This window comes from Gossypium hirsutum, chromosome A05 (assembly GCF_007990345.1).
Source record: "Gossypium hirsutum isolate 1008001.06 chromosome A05, Gossypium_hirsutum_v2.1, whole genome shotgun sequence".
In the NCBI taxonomy this organism is placed as follows: Eukaryota; Viridiplantae; Streptophyta; class Magnoliopsida; order Malvales; family Malvaceae; genus Gossypium; species Gossypium hirsutum.
Window position 1 is genome coordinate 98,499,277 of NC_053428.1, and position 26,189 is coordinate 98,525,465.

The 26,189-nt window shown below is 32.8% G+C and overlaps 2 protein-coding genes across 2 annotated transcripts; both read left to right on the forward strand.

Moving 5' to 3' along the window:
- Window positions 1–13,573: 13,573 nt before the first annotated feature.
- On the forward strand, window positions 13,574–16,401 carry LOC107961481 (cytochrome P450 724B1). Its single transcript, XM_016897601.2, has 9 exons — window positions 13,574–13,799; window positions 13,941–14,265; window positions 14,341–14,493; window positions 14,706–14,945; window positions 15,052–15,138; window positions 15,240–15,318; window positions 15,441–15,547; window positions 15,774–15,892; window positions 16,165–16,401. The coding sequence occupies exons 1-9, from the start codon at window positions 13,597–13,599 to the stop codon at window positions 16,277–16,279; spliced, it is 1,428 nt and encodes a 475-aa protein (XP_016753090.2). The 5' UTR covers window positions 13,574–13,596; the 3' UTR covers window positions 16,280–16,401.
- Window positions 16,402–23,244: 6,843 nt separating this feature from the next.
- On the forward strand, window positions 23,245–25,780 carry LOC107959910 (proteasome subunit beta type-7-B). Its single transcript, XM_041114219.1, has 8 exons — window positions 23,245–23,570; window positions 24,173–24,314; window positions 24,475–24,571; window positions 24,660–24,733; window positions 24,830–24,933; window positions 25,142–25,240; window positions 25,333–25,420; window positions 25,512–25,780. Exons 1-8 carry the CDS (start codon window positions 23,427–23,429, stop codon window positions 25,589–25,591), a joined length of 828 nt encoding a protein of 275 aa, XP_040970153.1. The 5' UTR covers window positions 23,245–23,426; the 3' UTR covers window positions 25,592–25,780.
- The last annotated feature ends 409 nt before the right edge of the window (window positions 25,781–26,189 follow it).

Genomic DNA, 26,189 nt, shown 5'->3' on the forward strand with positions numbered 1-26,189 from the left:
TATCAAGCTGTCCACTTGAGTCATTGTCACTAAATTATTTATATCTTGAGCTACAGAATTCTAAATCAAGATCTTCTTGTTGTTTTAGAAATTAGAATCAAATATCTTTCTACCACAAAAATTCCAGAATTTATAATTTAGCCAATAACTATAGTAAAATCTTCAAATTTATCCATGTTCTGCTGTTTGACAGCTTCAACCTTTATTTACTAAAAATTAATTATCTCTTAGTACGGGATTCGGATGATGTTTCCGTTTGTTTTTCTTGAAAATATACTGATTAAGGATTTGAAAATATAAATTTAAGCCTGTAATTATTTTTATACAATTTTTAAAGATTTTTCTAAAGTCAAAACAGGGGAACCCGAAATCATTCTGACTTTGTATCACTAAATTTATTATATCTCACAATTTACGATTCCATTGCTTACATAGTTTCTTCTATTTAATTTCATATTTTATTCAGCCTATAATTTGATTTTCAAAATTTTTGGTGATTTTTCAAAGTTAGACCACTGCTACTGTCCAAAACTGTTTTAGTACAAAATGTTGATTACCAGGTTTATAACACCCTTATTTCCTTTCTCTACAGTATTTTCCATCACTTTCTCTTATTTTCCTTCACTAACATATCAAGAACATAAAACTTCATATAAGAAAACTATACATTCACATCATTTCCATGCTTTTTCAATAATATTACACTTAAAAATATATTGAAATCCTGATATTCTTACCTTGTTCTATTGATTTCAATCTCTAACTTGATTTTCTCTCTCCTCCAGCTTCTATTACTTGAATCTAACTTGATATTCTAGCTCCCCATAGTCTCCTAATCATCTTTCTCTCATGATGCCTATAGAAATTATTTTGATTTCTAAGTGAAAATGGTGGATTTTTTTGTAAAAGGACCAAATTGTAAAAAAAAAAGTTTCTTTCTTTCTTTTCTCTTCATACGTTGGGTGCATGGGAAAAATATCATGGCTCTTAATCTTTCTTTCCTTATATATACTAAATAAAATAATAAAATATCATTTAAAAATCAAATTAAAATATTAATAAACTAATATGTATTTAATTAATCTAAAATATCTTCAACATCATCATTACTTTCTAGATTTCTCTCTCCTACTAATTGACCATTTTTCCCTTTATGATCTTTTAAAATTCCATCCTTGAGTCATCATTTAAATTTGGTAAAATTGTAATTTAGTCCCTCATAATTCTTCACCTATTCAATTTGGTCCTAATTCATCCATTTTCCTTAGTTTCTATATCATTTCAACCTTAAAATATTTACACTATTAGTCCTTCAAATTTTTCATATTTACACTTTAACCCCTTAATTTTGAGTATTTACTTTTGTGCAACAAAACTTTTCTCACTTTTACGATTTAGTCCTTTCTTGAATTAATATATCATAATATACTCCCCAATGTTGAAATAACTCAAAATTTCCCTTTTTGTCACTTTATTTCCTTATTTTACTATATCAAGAATAATATCTTACTGTAAAAATTTTTGGAGTATTATAGTCCCTATATGCATGTTACTGAATTTTGGGTTAGTTCCTCGAACTATTATTAAGATGTGTTGTGTATTGTAGAGTTAAGTTATGCTGGTAGATAGTTCGTGAAAAGTGGGAGGGAAAACCCTGCAAGCTATAAATTTGAATGCAAGTACCCCAAAATCAACAAAAAAGGAAAATAAGCAATCATAAAAGATAAAAGAATAGTTAAAAATTTCATTGATGGAAGGAATTGGAAGAGAGGAAGAACAACTACAAGAAAAATTTTAATTCCTTTCCTCAACTGGTGGGGAAGGAGTGGCGGTATTCCTTAGGGCTTCTTCCTCATGGCTAGTTCCTTCTGTGGGAGCAAGGTTAGTTACCTCAGGTTCTTGAAGAAGGAAGAGTTAACCAGAATCTTTCCACTCTTTCTGGAATTCTACATATTCCACGTCCAAAGGGTTGAAAACATCCAAGCTAAGGTCCACATTGGTAAGTCTCTTCATGCAGTTGAAGTCCATCTAACTCACATTAAAAGGACCCACGGTGACTTGGGCATGCAACATAAGGTTGGACCTCAACTTGGGCAGATATTCTTTCATATTGTCCTTGGTATTTACTTTGAAGTTCTCTAGTGCCTCGTTGTTTTTATTCTGCAACTGCTCTAGATCTATGAGGCATCGTTCTTAAAAGGCTTTCATTTTCCCCTCCTATTTAGCTTATTTGGCTTCATATTGGCGGACCCTCTCTTTCAACTCTTTCTCCCTAGCCTCCAAGGATTGGAACTTAGTCTCCCAAGTGGAGACAGTGAGCTCTTAATTCTAGTGGATAGTGACCTCATGTTGTTGGCGAAGTTGGATTAGTGTTTATTTACCATAATGAATAGCCTTCTCAATTTCTGCATGTTTAGCCTATTGTTAATTATAGGCTTCCTAAAGGGACTAGTAGATAAGTCCGTACTCCGCTACTATCATCTGATATAAACCCACCAATTTTGTTAATGAAGGCTTATGAAAACTAAAGGAAGAGGAAAAAAGGTAGACAAACTCTTTTAATCCTTAGGGTAAATTTTCATCTTATTTTTGTTTGACAACGGATGGAGAAAAAGGATATTACCCAGCATTAAGGTGATTTCACCAATAGAGTAGTTGAGGGAGTAGAGAGGAGAGGTGCACAGAATAGTGCAGGCAGTGCCAAAGCTTGACACCGCAAGAGAAGATGCTGACATAGTGGCAGGAAGATCTGCAGGATTGACGGGTATAGAGGTAAGATTCGGGTATGGTAGGGATAGTTGGGGGAGAAACTTCTTTCTAGGGAATCACCGGTTCCTTTCCATGTCTGCGATTTATCAGCCTACCCCCACTACTATCTTCAGCACTCTGGAATTGTTCTTTCACCCTTGGCCTCTTGCAGCCACTAGTGTTAACCCTTTCTCTTAAGGCAACCACTCCTGCACTCTCCCGTATATTGTCCATCAAAGCACCCATGTCTATACTATGCTAAAAATTGGAAGAACTAGAGGAACGGGAGGAACCTGTAGTAGCAACAACAATGTCAGCCCTATTAGGAACTAGAGCTCTACTCGATAGCTCACCTCTATCACCCACTCACCTCTATCACCCGCTAGTGAGGAATACCAACAGTGGGGACGCCTATTACAGATAGTGTAAAAGAAGTTGGCGGGTTTCTTCCTCCTCCATACCAATGCCAAGGCTCAGTCATTATTAGTCTCATAGGCCATGCTTCGTTGGCAGATTGTACTCTTCTGGGATCTGCACCGAGCATCAAGTCAGCTAGCCGACAGCCATTAGGGTTTTTCCCATCTAAATAGTTTCAGAATATGTTTCTAATTGTTAGAAACTTCTCCAGCTCTAGTATACAGCCCAATTTCAATCGGTTGTACTACGCCATGGCAATTTCACAATCAAATACTTGTAGTTGAATATAGGTGGATTCTCGAGGGATAGACCACTCAGTGGGGAAGTCAAAATCACCATTAAGCTTTCTCCTTACCCAGATATATTTATGGCGATTCAGGTGAAAATTGGAAGCCCAGTTCTTAACAATGGGCTCACAACCCATGCGGGCACTAAAATGAACCATTTCAACCAAGACCCCTTGGGTGATGACCTTCAGCTAATATATATGCTAGAGAAATCCAATAAGGGGTCGCTCCATTTGAATGCAGCAATCTATGAAGTAGACCACCAATGTCCACCATGAGAGGCCTGTAAGTGGCCCCAGTGCAATTCCATAATCGTTCAACACCGCACAAAAGAAGGTATTTAGTAGGATATGAAAACTTGCTTCTAGTAGATAAAGAAGGAGAATGAACCCATTATTGAATTCGCTCAAACAACACTCTCCTCGAACCATTTTGAATAGTAGGCAAAGTTGGGCAATCAGATTCCCTTAGCTTCCAAATGCCGAACCATCTCCTCTTCAGTGGTCATGCATCTGTAAAATAGAGTTCTACCGACGTACTGGCTCCATGATTACGTGGCTCCTTGTCACCTTCAACAGTAGAACCACTCCACGGCCTCTACCTTACCCCCTAAACCTACACTGACTCTAGCCATTTGAAGTAGAATGAAAAGAAAATAATCATGGACAAGAAAGGATTACCTTTAGAATTGATTGCGTTCTAAAAGAGAAGGAAGTAATGCTCTAGTGATGAAAAATGGAAAAACAAAAGAAGATGATAAACTAGGAGAAAGGAGATTAGGGTTTAGAAAGAACTCAAGAGACTGGAAAATTGAAGGAAAACAAATTGAGAAAGTAATGATTTATGCTTCTTTATGATTGCTTATATATAAGCCAATCATCCACTAGAAGTTTCTAGTTTAAAAGAATTATAGTAAATTGTTCAAATCTTCTAATCTGTGCATGACAGTTGATAATGTCTTATAAGGGTTTCCTTAAACCCTTGGTATTCAGAAAACGAGAAAATCTGCCAATATAGTTCATGTAAGCAAGCATCTGCCAAAAAGAAAGGTAGCCATCCGTTAAAGTTATATACTTTGACACTCCACAAGGCTATATTTTATGTGTCTTTACTAGGACTACCTGTAAAAGAGTCTATCAGCGGAATCTATTTATAGTGCGACTATTCATGTGACTGTTTGAAGAAACATTCTGTAAAAAGGCTATGTAGTGCTAGTCACATTATGTTATGCATGTATTACTCTGCCAAGTACTGGGGTACAAAGATTATTCGAAGTATCTAGTATGAAATTATTTGTTAGTATATGTCACCCTAGTGTGGATTATGTAATCCTCGTTTACCATTAGCCATGTGAAATCGATCTGCAAGAAAACTAGTACAAGTACATATAATGCTAAACGTTCAGTTCAAGTAAGATGAGTGAAGATATATTTAGTAGCTTAAAAAGGGGGCCACTGGGAAAAAAGAATTCCACAAAGATTCCACCTCTTTCCTGATTGTAAGTAAGAAATGTCGGGGACGAAATTGTCTTTAAGAATGGGAGAGTTATCACATCCGAAAATGTTAAAACTAGAGTTTCAATAGTAACTTTAGGTATTAGTTTGAAAAGCTTTCAATTTGGGCAGACTCTAATGTAAATAAGAGCAAATTGCGGACTGGTTGGAAAAAGATTGGATTTCGAACTTTAGTTTAGTTACTTTTGAGCTAGACATCTTTTGTAATGGGAGACACAATGATTAGGGATATCTACAAGTTTTTGTTGAATTGATTTTAGAGAAGGAAGTGCGGGAGGATTATATAAAAGAGAGATGTTATTTTTCCTGTGCTATTCTTTCATTTTTTTATGTTCTTTCTTCATCTTTTTCTCTGGTTTATTCTGGAAGAGAGAAGCATTAATAAGTGTTATGCATGGAGAGAACAGACTGAAGTTTGAGCCTAAGAAATTAAAAATTTCGTAGCTGGTAAGCTTTCTAAACTATTTGTATTAGTGGATTTAAGAAAATGGAAAAAAGTTAAGGATTTTGGTCAATCTGTTAAAATAAGTTTTCTTTGATAATATGTTTTGATATAACAAATTAAAGTGTTTTTGAATAAAAGTTAAAGTTGAACAAAATTGAGAAAATGATTTCTCAAATGAAGTCTAAAAGATAAAATTTTCAATCCTTACTTTGAATTCTTAGAAAATTTTTAAATCAGTTTTAAAATCAAGTTAAAATGATTTTCATCAAGTAAGAAATTTTTTTTCAACTAGTCAAACTGTTTTTGAAACAAGTTAGAATAGCTTCAGGCGAAAAAGTACCAATGATTTTAAAATATCGATACCTCTTTTAAAAAAGTACCAATTTGACTTTCTATTTTTCACAAAATCAGCTAAGTATCGATCTGATATCGATACATTTCATGTGGTATTCATAATTTTTTTCTGGTATCTATATTTAACTCCAATGATCACTGAACTCTGCATTTAATGCAAAAATTATCAATACCTTTTTAGTTGTTATCGATACTCGTTGTTGCAGGTGAATTAATTGCATTGGTTTTCACATCCCCAATGGCTATATTCATATCTACAACAACCACAACGGTTAGAAATAAATCAATGGGGTACAACTTTCAAATATCCTACAACAACAAGAAAGCGTATTCAAGCAAAAAGATAAATCAAACAACCTTTGTGTAACACCCCACACCCGGCGTGGTCTCCAAACTCAAGTTATAAGATGCTACATCAACCAACGAAACTTAATCACATGTGTATACAGTTTCGAATAAGAGCAACGGCTACTAAAATTAACATTTAGAGAAAAGTTCATTGCTAATTTAAACATTTAAACAATAATAAAAATAGTTTTCACTGCAATTAAGGTTCATTTTTAATAAATCTTGAAAAACCACATAAGTACTGATATCGAATGAGCAGGTATCGATATTTTTATCACGAGTATTGATACTTGTATATGGGTATCGATACCAAAGTTAGATTTTGTCAAATTTTGAAAACATGCCAACTTCGAGGTATCGATATTTTTATACCAAGTATCGATATATTTTCCCAACATACCAAAAATTCGCAAGTTAAAATGTTATCCATGCTCAAAATAATGTTCTACTCAACACACAATTATAGTCTAATTTAACTGAACTTATTAACATCCTTTAAACATTTATCACGTTACATCCATACATTTAAATAAGAATATCTAACAAGCATTATCAATCTTAATCTCAAACGTCAATTTAGTCGCAAATGAAGTCCAAAACAACATCCATATTCCATCAATCTAATACCAATATAGAATTAATAAAATAATGTTAATAATCAAAACTAAAACTCTAACCCACATTGCCTTTATTTAGTGAGTTCAAAAGAATTGCAAAAACCAACTACTCAAAATTATTGCCTTGCTTAGATCACTTCCTTCGCCGCTCCACTCACACTGAAAAAACTACTTATTTGCAAGATGTTAATGTGGAGTGTGAGCTTAAATACGCTCAGTGAATGTTCATAATTACCACAAGCATACACAACGACATATGTCAAGCAAGAGCATACTATGACTCACTCATAACCATATTTTCATCAAGTCAAAACAACATATTCACGCTTCATTAAATCATAAAACTAGCATATACTCTCATATGCAATTAGACTCAACTTATATATATAATTCATCAAGACAAAACAATGTGTTCATGTTTTGATGATCACAAGTCTAGCTTATATATTCACATGAATTTACACACAACATTTTCACATATTAATCAATTTATGATAATTTGGCAACTTGGAAACATGAAACATAAAAGTGAACTCTATCACCACATATTGGATATGCGGATCTCCATCACACCGATGACTCAAAGAGTCTAATATATCACATAAGTATAGAATAAAGTTAAGCACTCTCCAACACACCAACCTATCCCAGTGAATAAAGCTTAACTCGACATTCCCTTATCCCTCCAATCTATACCGGGGCCTCAATGCCCAACTCACAAAACACAAAGTTGAGTACTCATAATCCTATGGTATGCCAACTATATCCAACGATTTCAAGAGATCACAAGGCCAAAATATCCGCAAATACACACACTGAATTATTATTTTAATGCACATAATCTCTGTTCATAATCATCAATTCATATCACAAACTTGTACGCAATGCATGCTTATTGGATTCACATATAATTGCACCTTAAATGCCACAACTATACTCATTGAGCCATCACATATTTGACCACATGCGTGTGCATTAAAATTAGTCTATCACATACAAGTATTCACACACATTACCTATTATATCAACATCTCAATCCACAATTCAACATTCATTAAACATAATTTCACAACAAAGAAACAATAATAAAGGCTTACAATCAGAATTTAGGATAGGGGTTTAGGCTATTCCTAAGCTCCCAATTAATGTTATGAATCGCTCATACCAGTAGTTACTCGCTCATACTAGCAGTGACTCCGACCACTCACCAATCATACTTTCGCTTACAATCCGAAAGCTTAAACAAGCATTTCCTTGCCTTTAGACTTGCTCAAAGTGGCTCCTGATTGATCTGGAAATTAACACACATAACAAACACATTCCAAACTCATCAAAAATATCCTTGAACACAACCAAACAACAAGGAAAACACAATTCAATTCTCTTCTTTCTCACTATCGAAAACTAGCTAGTTTTGCCGAAATTGAAGTTTCGATGTCCTGATCCCATTTCTAAACCTCCATTTCAATTACAAATATCCTAAATAACATTTAATTTCATATTTAAACCATTAATTTCACCTAAATCCATTATCCTAAATTTTCCAAAAAAAATTAAGTTTTCAAGAATATGAAAAAGGGGAAAACTCTCGATTCCTAAAAGTTCGGTTATGAACAATCAAATTGAAGTGAAATAAATTCTAATTAGGATAGAATAAATTAAAAATCACTTTGAAGACACAAGTTTACCCTAGATTTTAAGATCTACCATTTTTTAATCCGAGCTTACTTTAAAAACATCAAATCTAAATAAATCTCCATACAATCGTTTAAAACTCAAACTGAATTAATAGCACTCTTCATTTAATCCTAAAATGTCAGAATATTACCTTAATTTGATGAAAACGACGATATACAACTCTAATTCGAGATTTAAACTCAAGAAGAACAATGATAAATTTGGGGAAGAAAACACGATTTTTGTTTGAAATTTGGGGTTATTTTGGTTTTTGGGAGGTTAATAAATATGAAGTAATGAATTAATTTTGAAAGAACTTCTTAATTTTAGGTTTTGGAAAATTTTCGAATGATTTGGTGTTTTGAAAGGAAGAAGACGTGAATGACTTAAAGAAGAACAATTTTCAAAAATTGGGCAATTTTCTCTTTAGGTCAATCCTTGTTTCTCCTCTTTTTCAATTCAGTCCTAATTCAATTAAAATATTTTTTTTTTCAAATTAAATCTCAAAATTAAATTTCGTTTTAAGCTATATAATAAAATAAAAGTCTGATTATGACACTCACATACTTAAATTACTAGGTTAAAAAAACCCAGTTCTACTAACCCAAAACTACTAGGTTCGATTTTGGGATGTGACACTTTGTGCCAAATATTTCCATATTTTTCCTTTACACACTTGTGAGCTTTATTTCCACTCTATTTGCTCAGTTTTTTTTCATTGTAATTTAGCTTAATTTGTAAACATATTGATCTTGTAAGGATTATTTCTTTGTTTGCTTCTTTATATCTCTTTGAGAGGGTTTGTATCTTAAGGTTTGGGTAGAAACATTAAGGGAGTTTGTAGGTTAAACCTTGTCTTCAAAGGTTATCAAATTAGTGATTTTGGGAAAATCCTTAGTAGTGAAAAGTTAAGGTAGTAGAGTAGGAAATTGAGGCCGAGCCATTCTAAATTCTTGTGTCAAATTTTTCTATCATTTCTCTATAGATTTCACAAATTTTTAAAAGTCAATTCACCCCCTCTTGGCAATTTTGGTTTGATTATTTGAGCTAACACAATCCATTGACTCTGATTTGTAATGGTTAAATTTGCGGATAATCATTAAATTGCCTCTGCAAGCAAACAAATCATGGTTCTTATAATTGTGAATTATCTTCGTTGAATTTTTTATTTGGTTGTTATGTTTAGTGGCTAAGGAAGCTTGAGAAATAAGGGAAAAGCTAAGTAGATGGATTCAATGCCGGCTTCTTGCTGAGTTCCAGAACTCAAGTCTTAAATGGTTGTTCACTTTTTTAGTATCGTGTACTGGATATGTTTAACTTAGTCTTTCGCAAATGATGAGTTTATTCTACGACTAAATGTTGATGTATCGTGTTGCATGATGTGTGTTGATATGAAAATGCATGGCTAGTTGTAAGTTTAACCATGTTGTGTAGATGAACTGTTTGGCATAATAATGTGCCATGTATTAACCGTGGTATTGGTTGAGTGCTTGTATATGAATTACATGTATATGAATGATATGCGGAGTAATGGAGGTTTATCAAAGTGTGGTTAAGATGGGAGGAGTAACGGAGAATATGATATGTTACACATTTTACCTCTAGTAAGGCATGTGAATGCAAACCGAGATTGGCGAATTGTTCCGGCCTTGCAGGGGAACATGTATGTGTTCAAATTAATTGCGGAGGTTCAGTTGGTTTGTATGGAGAATATACGAACATAGTTATGAAAGCCCTTTACGAGTAGTATGAAAGCCTTTTAAAGGTAGTATGAGACTCTGCGGAGTCTAAGGCTTTAATTTGTATGAATAAAAGAAATCCATAGCCATGGCATAATTCAGGGAGGTCTGCCAGATTGCCTATAAGGCATAATCCAGGGCGGTTTGCCAGATTCGCCTACATGGCATAATCCAGTGGAGGCTAGCGACATAGTTCACGTATGTAAATTTGTTTTTATATGAGGAATTCCTTTTAGGAATTTGCATTTTATGAGTTCACCTATGTAAGACATGATAGTCCACCAGATTTGCTTACATGATAGTTATACGTGGATTCCTCCTTAGGGAAGCTCGTGAAATAGTTCGTGTATATGAACTCGTTTCTATATGAGAAATCATTTTCTTTATCAATATGTAATGGGTGAGTTGCTTATTCAAGCATGTATTTTTCTAAGACTCTGTGCAAAAGTGTATGTATCTATAATATAGCTAATCATCTATAATTCGATCCAACTCAATACATATTTTCCTATTTTTGAAAATAATTATTTTAAATTAATTTTTCAATTAAATAATTTTCTCAACTATATTCTGATTCCATTAAAATTATGACAACTTTACCGTAAAAGAATCTGTGATAAAATATATTTAATTTTTCTACATTCAACGAATTCACAATAACCAATTAATTTATTTTGATTTTTTAACTCCAATTAATTAATTATATATTTATTTGAAAAACCATAAATTATTTCCAAGATCATTTCCATACTTAGTGAAAAAACCACATTCATTTTTGAATGTTACCCGTTTCTCTAACTTTATCATTTCTATCTATTTTTGTTCATTTGATTCAACATGCAATTTATTTCTGGTTTCAAAGAGATAACAGATGGATTGATTGGACATATGTGATTAGGGCTCAAATGATTTATAATTGAATTCTAGCTTTTTGCCTATTAATTATAAACTTATTTAACCCTGAAGTCATTTTACTATAGTAATGTGACTGAGCTCTCCCTAATTATATATCATTATGAAAGATATCAATGTTCATCCAATGACCTTGTCATAACTGTATTACCCTCATAGGATATCTTTAATATCGTTAAAATAAATTCATTCTCTCAATATGATCCTATTTTATCTCATGATAACCATTACATCTTCCTTCATGAAAAGTCAACTACTACCAAATATAATTAAGTCATTTATCACAAAAAAAATGACCCGTGGCCACATTTTTCTTTCTATCTATTAAGTAATGTCAATGAAAGGATATCATTTACTCATTTCTTGGGCTATGAATTCCACTGTTTTGAATTATGCTACATATTGCAGAAGTTGTATTCCTAACATACCAACTTTCGATTCCTTATCTATTCGAACTCAGACTTTTTCTTACATCAAAATATATGATTCACGCATACATAATCCATCATCCACTCAGAACTAAGGTATACCACACATAAACATCACAAGTGAGTAAATCCATAAACGAATTCAGGATCTTTTTGCTTGGATCCAATCGATGTATTGTCAGTCCAGTTAGTCACATCTATGTATCTATCTTCTGGGAGTTATCAACTTCAATGCCCAACACAAAGCATCTCCCAATTGGACCTAATAAACAACATATTAGTCTTTCAATCAATTTGCTCATCAATTTGCTCATTTCTGATTAGACTAATGACATGTTTAGGTTCGTCTATTAATATAAGTTGTCTTTTTGTATTACGATTCAACCACGTAATACCGCTTAGTATTAGTTAAACATTAAACAACCAATAAGTTAATATTTGCTTCTTCTTTTTATTACATGAAAAAACCACATGAGGACATTATACAAAAGATGTTAATGTAATTCACGAATAATTTTATTCAAAAAAATTACAAGTTTACAAACAAATATACTACACTTAGGGCATCAGATCCAACAATAAGTTCGTGAGTTCTTGGACTTGCGAGGTTATAGGCTTAAAAAATCTTAAGTTCACGGGATCTTAGCCTCGTAAGTGCTCCTAACTTACAAAATGGCTCTAGTACATGGTGTTGACTAGAGAAGTTGGCAAGACATGAGGCAAGCTAGCTAGGCATAAGTAATAAAAAGGTGACATATGGCCTAGTACGCAACAATAGTTAACATTACGGCAACTGTGACGCATATCTCACCTCAAACCATACTCCCAACAAATCAACATTCATTAAAAATTCAAATATTTTAAAAATCCACAACCCTTAAAACACACCAAATTTTTTCTAAGTCCATCCACCTACAACTCCTAGTAAGACCTTAGCTCACAAAAGCCTATACTTCGTAACAATGTCAATCATCTCATAACCATTGAAACAATCCTCACCAAGACAAAAAGTAGGCCACAAAACAATCAATGCCTAGGAAGAGGTCACTTTATAACCTCCTTTCAATTATGGGGAAATTGTTATACCTATACCTAACAAGCTCATTTCATGTCCTACCAAACTCACTAGTTAATGCCACAGACTAGAATCATCTTGTAAGGCAGGAGCACCCACAATGCCAAGACCTCTATGAGCTCAAGACTCTACAAGCCCATAATCTCTTAGGCTCTAGACCTAGCGGACTCACATTGCGGGGCCACACCCTTAACACAAACAAAACACCTATAACAACCCATTCCTACGAGAATAAGACATCAGTAGGTCGATTGAATTCTAGAGAGTTTGAAATCAATATAACGATGACACATGGTTTCTTGAGAATAACCAAATGTGCCCCTTTATTCACATTCTCAACTATCACTTTTTCTCCTCTCGAACTCTATTCTTCATAAGAAACTTAAATTTTAATTACACTTAATCACTTATGCCTTTTCGTCTACCGAATGAACCATCATGAGCTGCTACAACCCCTACCTCATATCAATATATATATACGACTTAGAAGGGAGAAGATTTGGTAAGCCATATATATATTTGATGTTTCTTTTTAATCATTAATTTAGTGGGAACATGATAATGGTTTCTCTTCTCTGGCCATGAGAAGAACATAATCTAGTTCAATTTAATGTTTCGGTTGTCATATTTTTTGACTATCAAATTTTTACTTTATTTTCCATAAAAAATTTATCCAATTAAAACCAATTTAATTTCCGAAACACTATACAGATTATGACAGATTTTTTTTTTTTTGAATAAGCTATGACAGATGTTATTGATTTATTTGCTCACATGTTTTCCTCTTGTATCAATTAATCAAATAAAGTTTACCATAAAAGAGGCTTTAAATTTAAATCCAGCTCATATATTAACTCCAAAAAAACACAAGCGTCCCAAAGTTTTGACCATTTTCACCTTTTTATGAAACATTGAATATTAAATTATTTCAAAAGAAAAACAGAATCCAGATACCATTAAATTGGGTTTAAATACACATAAATCTAGCCCTTACGAAAAGAAGTTAAAATTAGTAGACAAACTTTGCTGTAAAAAATGTTTGGTTTCTTTCCTTTAATTTTATCAGCTTTCTTGCTTGGACTAGGATTCTATTTACTTCTACAAGTACTTGCAAGAAAGGAGCCTGCAAATTTACTCCGTGGAAGTATGGGGTGGCCTTTGTTCGGGGAGACTCTTGGTTTCCTTAAGCCTCACAGATCAAACTCCATGGGAAGTTTTCTGCAAGAACATTGCTCAAGGTAACAAATTTAATTATAAGCAGCGATCAAGATTAATCACTAATGTTATACTCACTTTCATTGTTAGTTGTAACAATCTAAACATTTGCAAATATTTAATGAATGATACTGAAAATGTTTGCATTCATTGCTGCTAGACAGGTACGGGAGAGTGTTCAAATCTCATCTATTTGGCTCCCCAACTATAGTTTCCTGCGACCATGAACTTAACATGGTTGTTCTTCAAAATGAAGAGAAGTTATTTCAGGTGAGCTACCCCAAGGCCATGCACGGCATTCTTGGCAAATTCTCTTTGCTTATTGTTTCTGGAGATGTTCATAAGAAGCTGCGAAATATTGGCGTCAGTTTCATCACTTCCTCGAAATCGAACCCGGAGTTCCTTGACTGTGTGGAAAAGATGACTATCTCAATGATGAATTCATGGAAAAATTGCAAGGAAATTGGCTTCTATAAAGAAGTTAAGAAGGTGGGATTAATCAGATGTCAAAAGCTATACATGCCTTAATATCCATGATTAACAATCTTGTTTTCTTATAAACAGTTCACACTCAATCTTATGGTGAAGCATCTTTTAAGTATTGAAGCAGAAGAGCCACTAGCCTTCAAGATCCTGGAAGATTTTCTAACTTACATGAAAGGCTTCGTGTCTTTGCCAGTTTACCTCCCTGGTACACCTTATGCCAGTGCAGTGAAGGTACTGATTAGACCCATTTTCTATTATTTTCTATTTTCATAAGCAACATTATATAGATTTTGACACATATTTATTCGTTTCATGATGTCTTGTTCGCTTTTGTGGCTTATATTTCCAAATTTAGGGCTAATATTGCTCTACAGTTCAAGTTCTTTAATGATATGATACCTAAAGTCACCCTTTCCATCTTTCACTATATGCATATATTGCAGGCTAGGGCAAGGCTTTCTGCAACTGTTATGGAGATCATAAAAGAAAGGAGAAAGGAGAAGTTGGGGCCTGTTAAAGGAGATTTCTTGGATGCAATTTTGTCGAAAGAAAATCTAAGTGATGAGAAAACAGTAAGCATTGTCTTGGACATGTTGCTTGCTGGTTATGAGACAACTGCAACACTCATGGCCTTGATTGTCTACTTTCTTTCCCTTTATCCAAATGTTTTAGAACATTTAAAGGTAACACTTTTCTCTCTCTCTCTCTCTCTTTCTTCCATGCATGCATCAATCAAACTTTTCTTTCTCTCTGTATATTTTACTTTTCTCACAATATTGTTTATGCCAGCAAGAGCATAATGCAATAAGGAAAAACAAAGAAAATGGTGAACCCTTGAATTGGGAAGATTACCAGAAAATGGAATTCACTTGCAACGTAAGAAAGTATTTCATTTACAAGACATTTGTATGTACAACATATATCAAAGGACAAAACTTAAAATGGTAGCCTTGTCTTATTTATGAATATATATATAGGTTATTTACGAATCGATGAGATGTGGAAATGTAGTCAAATTTGTGCACCGGGTTGCTCTTCAAGATGTCAAATTTAAAGGTTAATAACGACAACCCTTCATCCATTCTCTATATATGATTTTGTTTCATAGTCATATATGCTATTACATTTGGGAGAGAGTTATATCTATACAGATTTTTACATATATTTAACTGTTGTAGGATATTTCATTCCCTCGGGATGGAAGATACTTCCAGTGTTGACTGCAGTTCACTTTGATCCATCTCTTCACGAAAATCCTATGGAGTTTAACCCTTGGAGATGGACTGTAAGTGTTTATATATATATAAGAAAATAAATGAAAGAGAAAAAAAATAAATAAATAAGATATCATTATTCATCTAGATGCAGGTAATATATCTATAGGTATGGTGGTTGGTCGACATAGAAAAGCGAGCCATGCATATGCATTAGAATAAAAGAAAAACAATATATTTATTTTGTTATGTTCTGTTGTTTGTGTAATTCAATAGTCGGCCATTTGGATGACACAGGATAAAGCAACAAGCAAAAAAGTGATGCCATTTGGCGGTGGTCCTCGGTTATGTCCAGGGGCTGACCTTGCTAAAGTAGAAATTGCTTTCTTCCTTCATCATCTTGTCCTCAATTATAGGTAAAATTTGAGCATCAATAAAATTTAAAATTCCCATTTTTTATATATGTTAAATGGATCATCTATGGTCATTGCTTCCCACTTAGGAACCAGCAAAATAATTAGCTTTGATCTTTCTTTTATAATGACCGGGACTCAGATATTTCTCCTGTATTATTATATGTATGGGGATTTAGGCATCATTTTTGTGTACGTTTATGTCAAACTGCATTAATATATCGATTACTTTCTCTTATGAATCGTAATTGGATCTGTTTTTTTTTTCCAAAAAGGTGGAAAACAATGACAGATGATTTCCCTCTTGCATACCCTTATGTGGAGTTCAGGAGAGGCCTACTTTTGGAGATTGAGCCAATACAAGCCAAGGCTGGAAAGATAGAAACCTGACATGTAGTATTTAAGTATACATACATTAGCGTTTGAGCCTTTGTCATGGTTGTTTCCATTGAAAGACTGGTAAATTTCAGATGTAAAGTTCAGGGGTATGGAAAAAGCCTTTGTCATGTAGCAATTAATGTAATTATAAGTATAGGATTCTTCATATATATATATAATATATTCTCAGCAGAAAGGCATATTATTGATAGGGGGGGCAGACCCCAATGTTCCAAACATTGATACAGTAGAAGATGGTGAAGCAAACAACCAAACAAAAACAAAACCCGAAAATTAAGCAATTACTACCAGCGAGCACAAAAAATAGAAGATCTTTGAACACCTGCTTTAGTATGCGAATCAGCCATGAAATTCTTATCACGATACCCAACTTTCTACTAAGTTTTATTTTGTTTTCAATTTTAAAAACTTCAAATTTTTATCACCAATATTTTTAAAATTTAAAAATTTTAGCCACTTACCAATAAATAATGAGAAATTAACGTAGGCCTGTTTTTATTAGTCTAATAACAAATTTAGTCTTTTAATATTTTTAAATTTTAATAAATTTAACCCTCAATATTTATAAAAATTTATCAATTAGTTCTAATTCTAAATAATTTAATAAATTTAACCATGAATATTTATAAAATTTATATATATCAATTTAATTCTAAATCTAAAAGTTTAAAAAGGAAGATTATTTTTTAATAAAAAATATAAAAATGATTTTTAAAAAATCTAAAAAGCAGAAATAAAAAACCAAAAAGATATGTGTGGAAATAAATATATTAATATTAAATAAAATAAATTATAAATAATGTAAGTAGTCTCAAAATCACTTCTTCCCTTGCAGTAAAAATCAGATTCATTATATAGAATTCAGGATATTGTGTAAACTTAAGATTTCATTTCACACATATGAGTTACCAAATAAATATTCACATAAAAAGATAATAATTATGATAAAAATCATTTTATTTGGCAGGGTTTGAATCTAGAAGACACCCTGATCACAGCCCATTTTACCAAATCCCCTAAATTAATGTGAGCAGCACACAGATTGTAAATCTTCTCATCTATAACATGGTTGCAGCCATTCCAAAGTAAAAACAATCATTACCAGGCTACTGTGCAATAAATCAGGTAGTAGAACTACAATTATCAGCAAGGAAAATCGTTGATTCATAGTGCTTTCTGAAAATGTTCAACTGCAACCCTTTCCAATCAATTTCATAGGAAGCTTTATATTCTTCGTCAACCATGTTGCCAAAACAAAACTGGATGTCTTTAGTTAGAATGAATTTGGGCTAGGCAACAAGTAAGTAAAATTCATTGCAAAAGATCAAGGCAATGTGTACTTGGCTGTTCGAATCAGTCAAAACTCTGTGCCTATGCTAAAGGTCGCTTAAAATGTGTTTTGAAATTGAAGACTAATGAAGAAAGGATGAAAATGAAGAGTAAGTAAATTACCGCAAGGGAAGAAGCAATTTTGAGAGCTGCATCATTTATAATTTATTTTATTTAATATTAATAAAATTATTTTAATACATATGTTTTGGTTTGTTATTTATGCTTTTTATATTTTTAAAAAAATAAATTTTATCATTTTTTATCCAAAAATGATTTTTTAAATACTTTTGCTTCTTTTTTTTAACTTTTAGATTTAAGATTAAACTAACAAATTTTATAAATGTTCATGGCTAAATTAATTGAATTTTTAAAATTAGAATTAAATGACAATTTTTTGTAAATATTGAGGGCTAAATTTGTTAAAGTTTTAAATTTATGATCAAATTGATAAAATGTATAAACATTGAATGGCTAAATTTATTATTAGGCCAATAAAAATAGGCCCATATTAGTTCTTGTTAAGTATTTAACAATGGGTGACTAAATTTTTAAAATTTCAAAATATTGGTGATAAAATTGAAAATTTTTAAAGTTGAGTAACTAAAATAAAACCTACTTGAAAATTGAGTAATCACCTAGATAGTTTACCCTATATATTTTATAAAATATAAATTCCTTAAAATATTCAACCTCCTCATATGATATAATATATATCTATATTCGACTCACTTAAATATTAATAATATAATTGATTTGGTATGACTGAGTTCAAGTCATATATATTATATAGATTTATATTTGATAGATTAATAATATATAAATCTATATATACTACCACTGAGACCCCTTTTAGATTGTATCACACCTCCATTGTGATAAAGTTTAAACGAAAAAATTACTTCCATCAAAACACAATTTTTTTAGTGTTTTTTGAATACTTCCAGTGAAGTATGTTAGTCCTGCTAGTTGCACAATTTTTTGAAGAAATCTCGTATAATTTATTGTCTTTGTTTAAAGAATACCACAGTCAAAAAAGTTAAAGTGAATAGGATTATTTTATACCATAACAAGAAGTTTAAATGAGGTAAAAAAACTAGTGGTTTATGGCAATCATATAGCTTGGATTCACAAGTCTACAAAGGCTTATTTATTGAAGATTTATTTACTGATTTTTGTGGGTGAATTTGAAAGCTCGATCTATTTAACAATGAGTAACACTCATAAGCTTTTTTGTGTTGTAAAAAAAAGAAATATTGTATCAATTTGGTCTAAGTTTTTATAAAGGAACGACTTAGTAGGAGAGTTGAAGTTAGATAATGGAAGTGAGGTTGAAAAGAGTTGAGTCAGTTAAGCTTAAATCATATCTTGTACAATTGAATTATAGTGGGTTACTCTCTGAGTAATGTTTCACAGATGTGAGTAATTTTTTATTGTGTAACCAATTCATGTGTTTTCTTATTTATTTTTTCAATTTTAGTTGTTCCTTAGTTGCAACTTAAAATACAATTAAACCAGTAACTCAATACTAACATTTGGTATCAAAGCTAGACACTAGATGAATTTGGTAAAGCTTCCGTTATTGAATTGTTGAGATGTGGAAGGAAGTTCGATTTCCAAATTTCTTATACTCAATGCCTCCAACTAAGCTTACTAGAAAGCATGCATGAGGGAATTCATTATGTCCATAAATAAGAAGGTGAGGAGAGTTGTCTCACTAGTTAGGATCCACCAACTACTAAAGTTAATAGAGTTGGAAAGCGAACGGCTCGAACAAGCTCGGATCGGACTTACTTTGGATTTGAATTTTTTTAGGCTTGGATCAGCTCGAGCTCGAGCTTTCTTGAGCTCAATTTTTCTTAAGCTTGAATCTGTTACGGGCTTAAACTTTCTCAAGCTCGGGCCTTTTTGGACTCAATTTTTTTGGTTTAGAATTTCTTCATATTCGGGCTCACATTGAGCTAGGCGGGCTCTAACTTTTCCCAGTTAAGATTTTCTCAAGCTTGAATCTGTTACGGGCTTAATCTTTCTTAGATTCGAATTGTTATGTGCTTGGATCGGCACAATCAAGCTTTCGGATTCGGACCTGTTTTGCTAGCTCTAAAGTTAATGATGCGAGGACATCCAAGCCAAAAATTACTTGGACCGCTAAGAAGGATAAGCTAACCAACTTTAATTCAAAGGATCTTAAAGCCATATTTAATAGTATGGATCCTCAAGAATTTAGAAGCATATCCAAGTGCACTATTGCTCCAAAAGCATTAACCATTCTTGAGACTGCTCATAAATGGGTTCGTATTGTAAAGCAATCCAAACTCCAAATGCTAACATCTGGGTTTGAAATTTTGAGAATGCTAGAAGATAAATCTTTGTTTGATATCTATGCTAAGTTATGTAACACTACCAAGTATTTATTTTTAATGAAAAGTACTCAAATGTCAAGTTGGTGCTGAAAGTATTAAGGTCTCTACCAAAATGTTTCTCCATCAAGGTGACAACCATAGAGAAACTAGTTAATGACACTAACACAATGAGAATTGATAAGTTTATTAGGTCTCTGCAAACATTTGATATGATTCTAGAGGAAAATAAAGGGGCAAAGTCAAGACAAAAGAGAACATAGCTTTGCAACATGCTTCTTGACTTGCAACTACCATTAAGAATCTGTAAAAGCAATTGACCCTTTTAGTTAAGAACTTCAATAAGGCATTTAAGAAGTTCTTTGGAAAAAGCAAAGTATTTGAAGGAGGTCGAAGCTTCAACAAAGGAAAAGAGAAATATGTTGCCAATGAAAAGAAACCCATTGTAAAAAAAAAAGGCATACAATGTCACAAATGAAAGAGATGTGACCATATACAAGCTGAGTGTGTTGATACACTAAATAAGAAACATCCATGTGTGACATGGAGTGATGATGAGTAAGCTAGTAAAAAGGATGTATATAATAAGCACCTTTGTATTATGTTGTCTTCACTTCGCAAGTGACAACTAGAATTTCAACTTATTCTTATAGCAATGATAGTGATGTTGAATCAACAAAGGATTTCATGGAAACCTACAAGTCTATGCTTGAAAAATAGGATTGGGTTTGTAAGATCAATGTACGGCTTATTGATGAGAAATCTATGTATAAATAGGATAATTATAGGTTCATGAAAAAGCTTGAGGAGAAAAACTACTTGTTGACTAAACAATGAGCCAAACTCAATGAAGTTGTGAAGAAGTTGATTCCAACCTAGTCTATTTTAAAAAGGGCAAGTTCTAAGAGTGAGAAGTTGGATGAAATCCTTATTGTTGCAAGAAAATACATAGTCATAGCCATGGATTTTTAGGATATGTGGGCACAAGTGATGAAAATGTGACCCCAGTAGCCTTTGTGAAAGCAAAGGAAATTGTTGATGAACCTGGAAGCTCTCAGAAGGATGAAGCTACTTACATTGTTAAAAACTAAAAGTATAAGGGAAGAGTAGTATGTCATTGTTGTAATGTCTCAAGAAATATCAAGCCCATATGTTACAAACTTCTGAAGGATCTTAGAAGAAAGAAGTTAGTTGCATCACCAATTGTAACTTAAGCTACAACTAACATAAAACAGAAGCAGAAACTTGTCTTAAAAAAGAGAGGATCAAAAGTTCTTTCTAGTTAATCAATAATCCTTGAAGGCTTCCACCGAACATATATGTTATTTTGACAATGAATTTCATGCATATGACTAAGAGTAAAGACTACCTAAAAGAATTCTAAGAAAACCATGAAGGAAGGCTAACCTTCTATAATAGAAAAAAGGTAAAATACTTGGAAAATGTGTGACCAATCTGGATGGAATGAAAAACTTTAAAATATGTTCCTTGTTGAGCGCTTAAATGCTAACCCGATCAGTATAAGCCAACCTTATGACCAAGGCATGTTGGTGAATTTTACTAAAAGAGCTACAATGTGACTAACAAGTTAAATGAATTTATCATGGAAGGAGCCAAGATATTTGAAAATTGCTACAGGTTAGTAGAACCGCTTGTTTGCAATCAAGATAGCTCTTTAGGTCTTAAGCTATGGCATGAGAGACTTGGTCATGTGCACTTCAAAAGATTGCAAAGATTGGTAAAATATAATGCTGTTAAAGGAATTTCAAAGTTAAAAGGAGCAATTCCCAAAATGTGTGTTGAGTGCTTAAAGGGGAAGCAACAACATAAGTTGCATCCTTAATTACAATTGATTCAAAAAGCTGATCTTTAAAGGTTTGGCACATGGACTTGATAGGTTGATGTAGAATAAAAGGTTGAGAGGTAAAAGATATGTTCTTGTATATGTAGATAATTATTCTAGGTCTACATATGTTAAATTCTTGCATGAAAAATCTAACACATTATGTTAAATTCTTGCATGAAAAATCTAACACATTTGGTGCCTACAAGAAGTTGTGTAAGAAGCTAATTAATGAAAAAGGCTAGCTCATTGGGAAAATTGTCAAGATAATGAGCAACCATGGAAAGGAATTCAATAAAGAAGAATTATCAAAATTTTGTGATAATGCAAGCATTCAACATGATTTTTCTCCCAAAACTCCACAGTGATATGGTGTTGTTGAAAGGAAGAATAAGACCATCTAAAATATGGCTTTAATCATGTTAAATGCCAAAGGGATTTCACAAAAGTTTTGAGAAAAAATTATGAATACAGGGTGTCATGTGATCAATAGAGCTTTACTAAGACCTAAATAATGATGACACCTTATCAAATGTTGAGGGATACTTCTATGTGTTTGGAAGTGTGTGCTATTTACTTTAAGACATAAGCTAAAAAAAAGGAAGTTTGAAGTACACAACGATGAAGGCATATTCATTAGTTAGTCCACAAATAATAAGGTTTACAAAGTGTACAATAAATACACTAAATCTGTGATGGATTCCATCAATGTAATGGTTAAAAGATAAGCTTGAAAGTTCTTTAGTGGTTGAGTATCCTAATGAAGTTCCAATGGAGATAGTTGTAAAAGAAGTTGCAATTGAACAAGCAACTAAGTAGAATCATAATGAAAATCAACCTATAGATAACCTTTCTAAACTTAAATCATCCTTTAAAGAATGTAAAAATCATCATTTGGATAATTTTATTGGCGATGTTATCAATGGCATAAGGACAAGGGGCAAATTTGAACCAAACTACCATATTCCCTACTTTTTCCAACTCCAAAAAAACTAAAGCCCTCATCATGTTTCACTTCCTTGCAAAAACAATTTACATGGTTGACATTGTTTTTCACCACCTTGTCATCATTCTTTATATCAATTCCATCAGGGTCTCATTCCTTAAATAATTTTCTTTTCTTTAGTCCAACTCAATCCTCTTAATCAAAAGATTTAAAATAAATTTATTTATATTTATTTAAAAAATAATGTAAACCTATATATATATATTGGTAAAGAGATACTAAAATATACATGTTGAAATACTTGAATTACCTGGTTCAATTTTCAGGTTGTGACTTCATTTTTAAAAGAAAAAAATTCAATCAACTTCTTCTTCTTTTTTTCAAATTTAGAAACAAATGAAAGGTATGCAAAAGAAATGAAAAACAAATCCAAAGCCGCTTTGGATAAATAACCTTTGAAGTTAAAGCATAATATGAAAATAAGTAATAAAACGGTACCTTATTAGCAAAAAAAAGAAGAAAACTCTTTCCTTCCCTTTATAGGTTTCCTTGTATTCTGCCAAATCCCTACCCGATCTTTCCTTGCTTTTAAATTTTATTCAAATTTTGTTTTAGGTCAAATAATCAATCGATTTGAGGAAAAATAAATAAACAAAAGAAATGTCGAAATCGGTGATCGAAACGCCTCCGAAGGGCGGTTTTAGCTTCGATCTTTGTAAAAGAAACGAAATGCTTGCAAAGAAAGGCGTTAATCCGCCTTCGTTTCGGAAAACTGGTACCACAATTGTTGGCTTGATTTTCCAGGTACTATTTTGGGGAAAATTGAATTCTAGGCTTTAATCTTTTTGCTCGTTTCACTTGTATTTAGTGTATTATTTATTTATTTATTCAATTTGGGTTTTTGATTGGTTGATACTGGGCAGTTTAAACTCTTTGTTTTCGATTTTATTGTTGGTTTTTAGATTTAAGAGTAGAAAGGAAGAATTATACTAATGAATCTATGTTATAGAAATAAAGAAGCTAAATTTTAGAATGTCATTAGTCATTACCCAGTTGTTGATTCTTCCAAGAGTGTTATGTAAAGGCTGAAGTTGGAAAAAGTTAGTTAAAGTAGTAGTCTTTAAGATTTTGCTCAAGTGACTGCTTTCACGATTTGTATCTCAGCTTTAAGGTCGAGGTATTTGTCACTGCAAATAAATGATTAACCAAATGGAATTGTGGGTTATAGGACAGAAACTGAGATGACTGTTGTTGATTAATACGCTTGGCAGAACTTGAAAAGTACCTAGAGATGGCACCATTTTGTCGTAAATGTTTGCAGCTTATCTCTGTATTTGTCTTGTGTATGTAGGCTATTCTGACGCTAGTTTGGCAATGCCATTGTTCTTATTTGAAATTTTATGTAGGATGGTGTTATTCTTGGAGCAGACACGAGAGCAACTGAAGGGCCTATAGTTTGTGATAAGAATTGTGAGAAAATTCATTACATGGCACCAAACATTTATTGCTGTGGAGCTGGAACCGCTGCTGACACAGAGGCAGTGACTGGTACTTTCTGAAATTGGTGTTTGATGCTTTGATATGGTTCTGCCAACATCAGTAGTTTCTTTGAATTTCATGCTTGAACAGCTCAAGTGTTAAACTGTTATATTAGAATTCTCATGTTACTGTAGCTGACCCATTGTTATGGTCTTATATGTGCCTCCAGACATGGTCAGCTCACAGCTCCAATTACATCGCTATCATACTGGTAGAGAGTCTAGGGTTGTTACAGCATTGACCCTTCTCAAGAGACACCTTTTCAAGTAAAGTTTTTGCCTTTGATATTCTTTGACTGACAACATACTCATAATACAAAGCCTATAGAGAGTAACTGCTTAATAATTTGTCCAGCTATCAAGGCTATGTTTCGGCTGCTCTGGTACTTGGTGGTGTTGATGTCACCGGACCCCATTTACATACTGTAAGTTCTCTTCAACTGTTTGGCGCTTCAAAATGACAGTAGCATTTTTTCTTCTTTATTAGTTAGGTTTCTTATCACTACAATTGTTAAAAATCTGCAGATATACCCCATGGATCTACTGACACGTTGCCATTTGCTACTATGGGTTCTGGTTCTCTGGCAGCAATGGCAGTTTTTGAATCAAATTACAGAGAAGGCCTTACCGTAAGTTCATCTGTTCCATTCTTTTGGTGTCTTGAAGATTGAAGAGATAGTCACCTTCACATGTTTTGCAACTATGAGTTTGTTTGGTTGTAAAATCTTTTATCAAAAGTAATTTTTCTTGCATTCGTGGTATAAAGTAAAATAAATTAGCTTAACAGCGTTTTATTTTGATCCGTTGAATCTGGGCAACTGTTTCTTCTCTTATCAGAGAGATGAAGGAATAAAACTTGTAACTGAGGCTATATGCTCTGGTATCTTCAATGACCTAGGAAGTGGAAGCAATGTCGATATTTGTGTAATTACCAAGGTATGTGTTAGCTACCAGCCACGTTTTTTTAGGAAAGCACATCTTATGTTCATTTTGGTGTGAGTTTCTCATTTTCTTGAATCATACCTCAGGGCGGCAAAGAATACTTGAGAAACCATCTTCAACCTAACCCTCGCACTTACACCAGTTCCAAGGGCTATTCGTTTCCAAAGAAGACAGGTTAATAACAATAAACTTTACAATGTCAATCCATTTTCACTATATAATTTCAGTGGTTACTTTGCTAAGTTTTTAATTTCTATGATTACAGAGGTCCTCTTGACAAAAATCACGCCATTGAAGGAGAAAGTTGAGATCATCGAAGGAGGAGGAGATGTGATGGAAGAGTGACACACTTATTTATGTTACTACATCATCTTTATAACCTCACTTATGCTCTGTCAAAGAAGTGTTTATCAGTAGTTTTCTGAAATTGTTTGTTTTCACCTAAGATTTTGTTGGCTTATGAATCTTTTGAGGTGTTTTTGACATTTTAGTTAAATGATTCAAATGGAAATGTTAGTAGTGAATTTCAGAGCACCCCAAAGTCTTTGTTATCTGCTTCTTTAGTTTCATTAGTCCTTGTTCACTTGTTGGTTGGCATGCTGACATTGTTATCATCTTTCACGGGTTTCCCTCTGAAGAATCTGAGGGGAAGATTATACAATTGGTAACATATTTTTCAAAATTTCGTGTTACTTCATTTAGTTTGCTTTTTCTTGGGTTACAGATCTCTTTCATCAGAAGCTCCGTTGACGGGTTTGATCTTCTTTTATTTTATTTTTTTTCTAAAATCTAAATCCTGTGGAGTTGTTATACAAATATCTTTGTGAGTTTGCCTCTTCCATAATTTAAATAAAGATTTTATTATTCATTGCTGTTAACTTCTTTTTGGCTAAAACTTGAGGCTCGATTACGAATTTTACAGTTTTACTTACTTTTATATAGT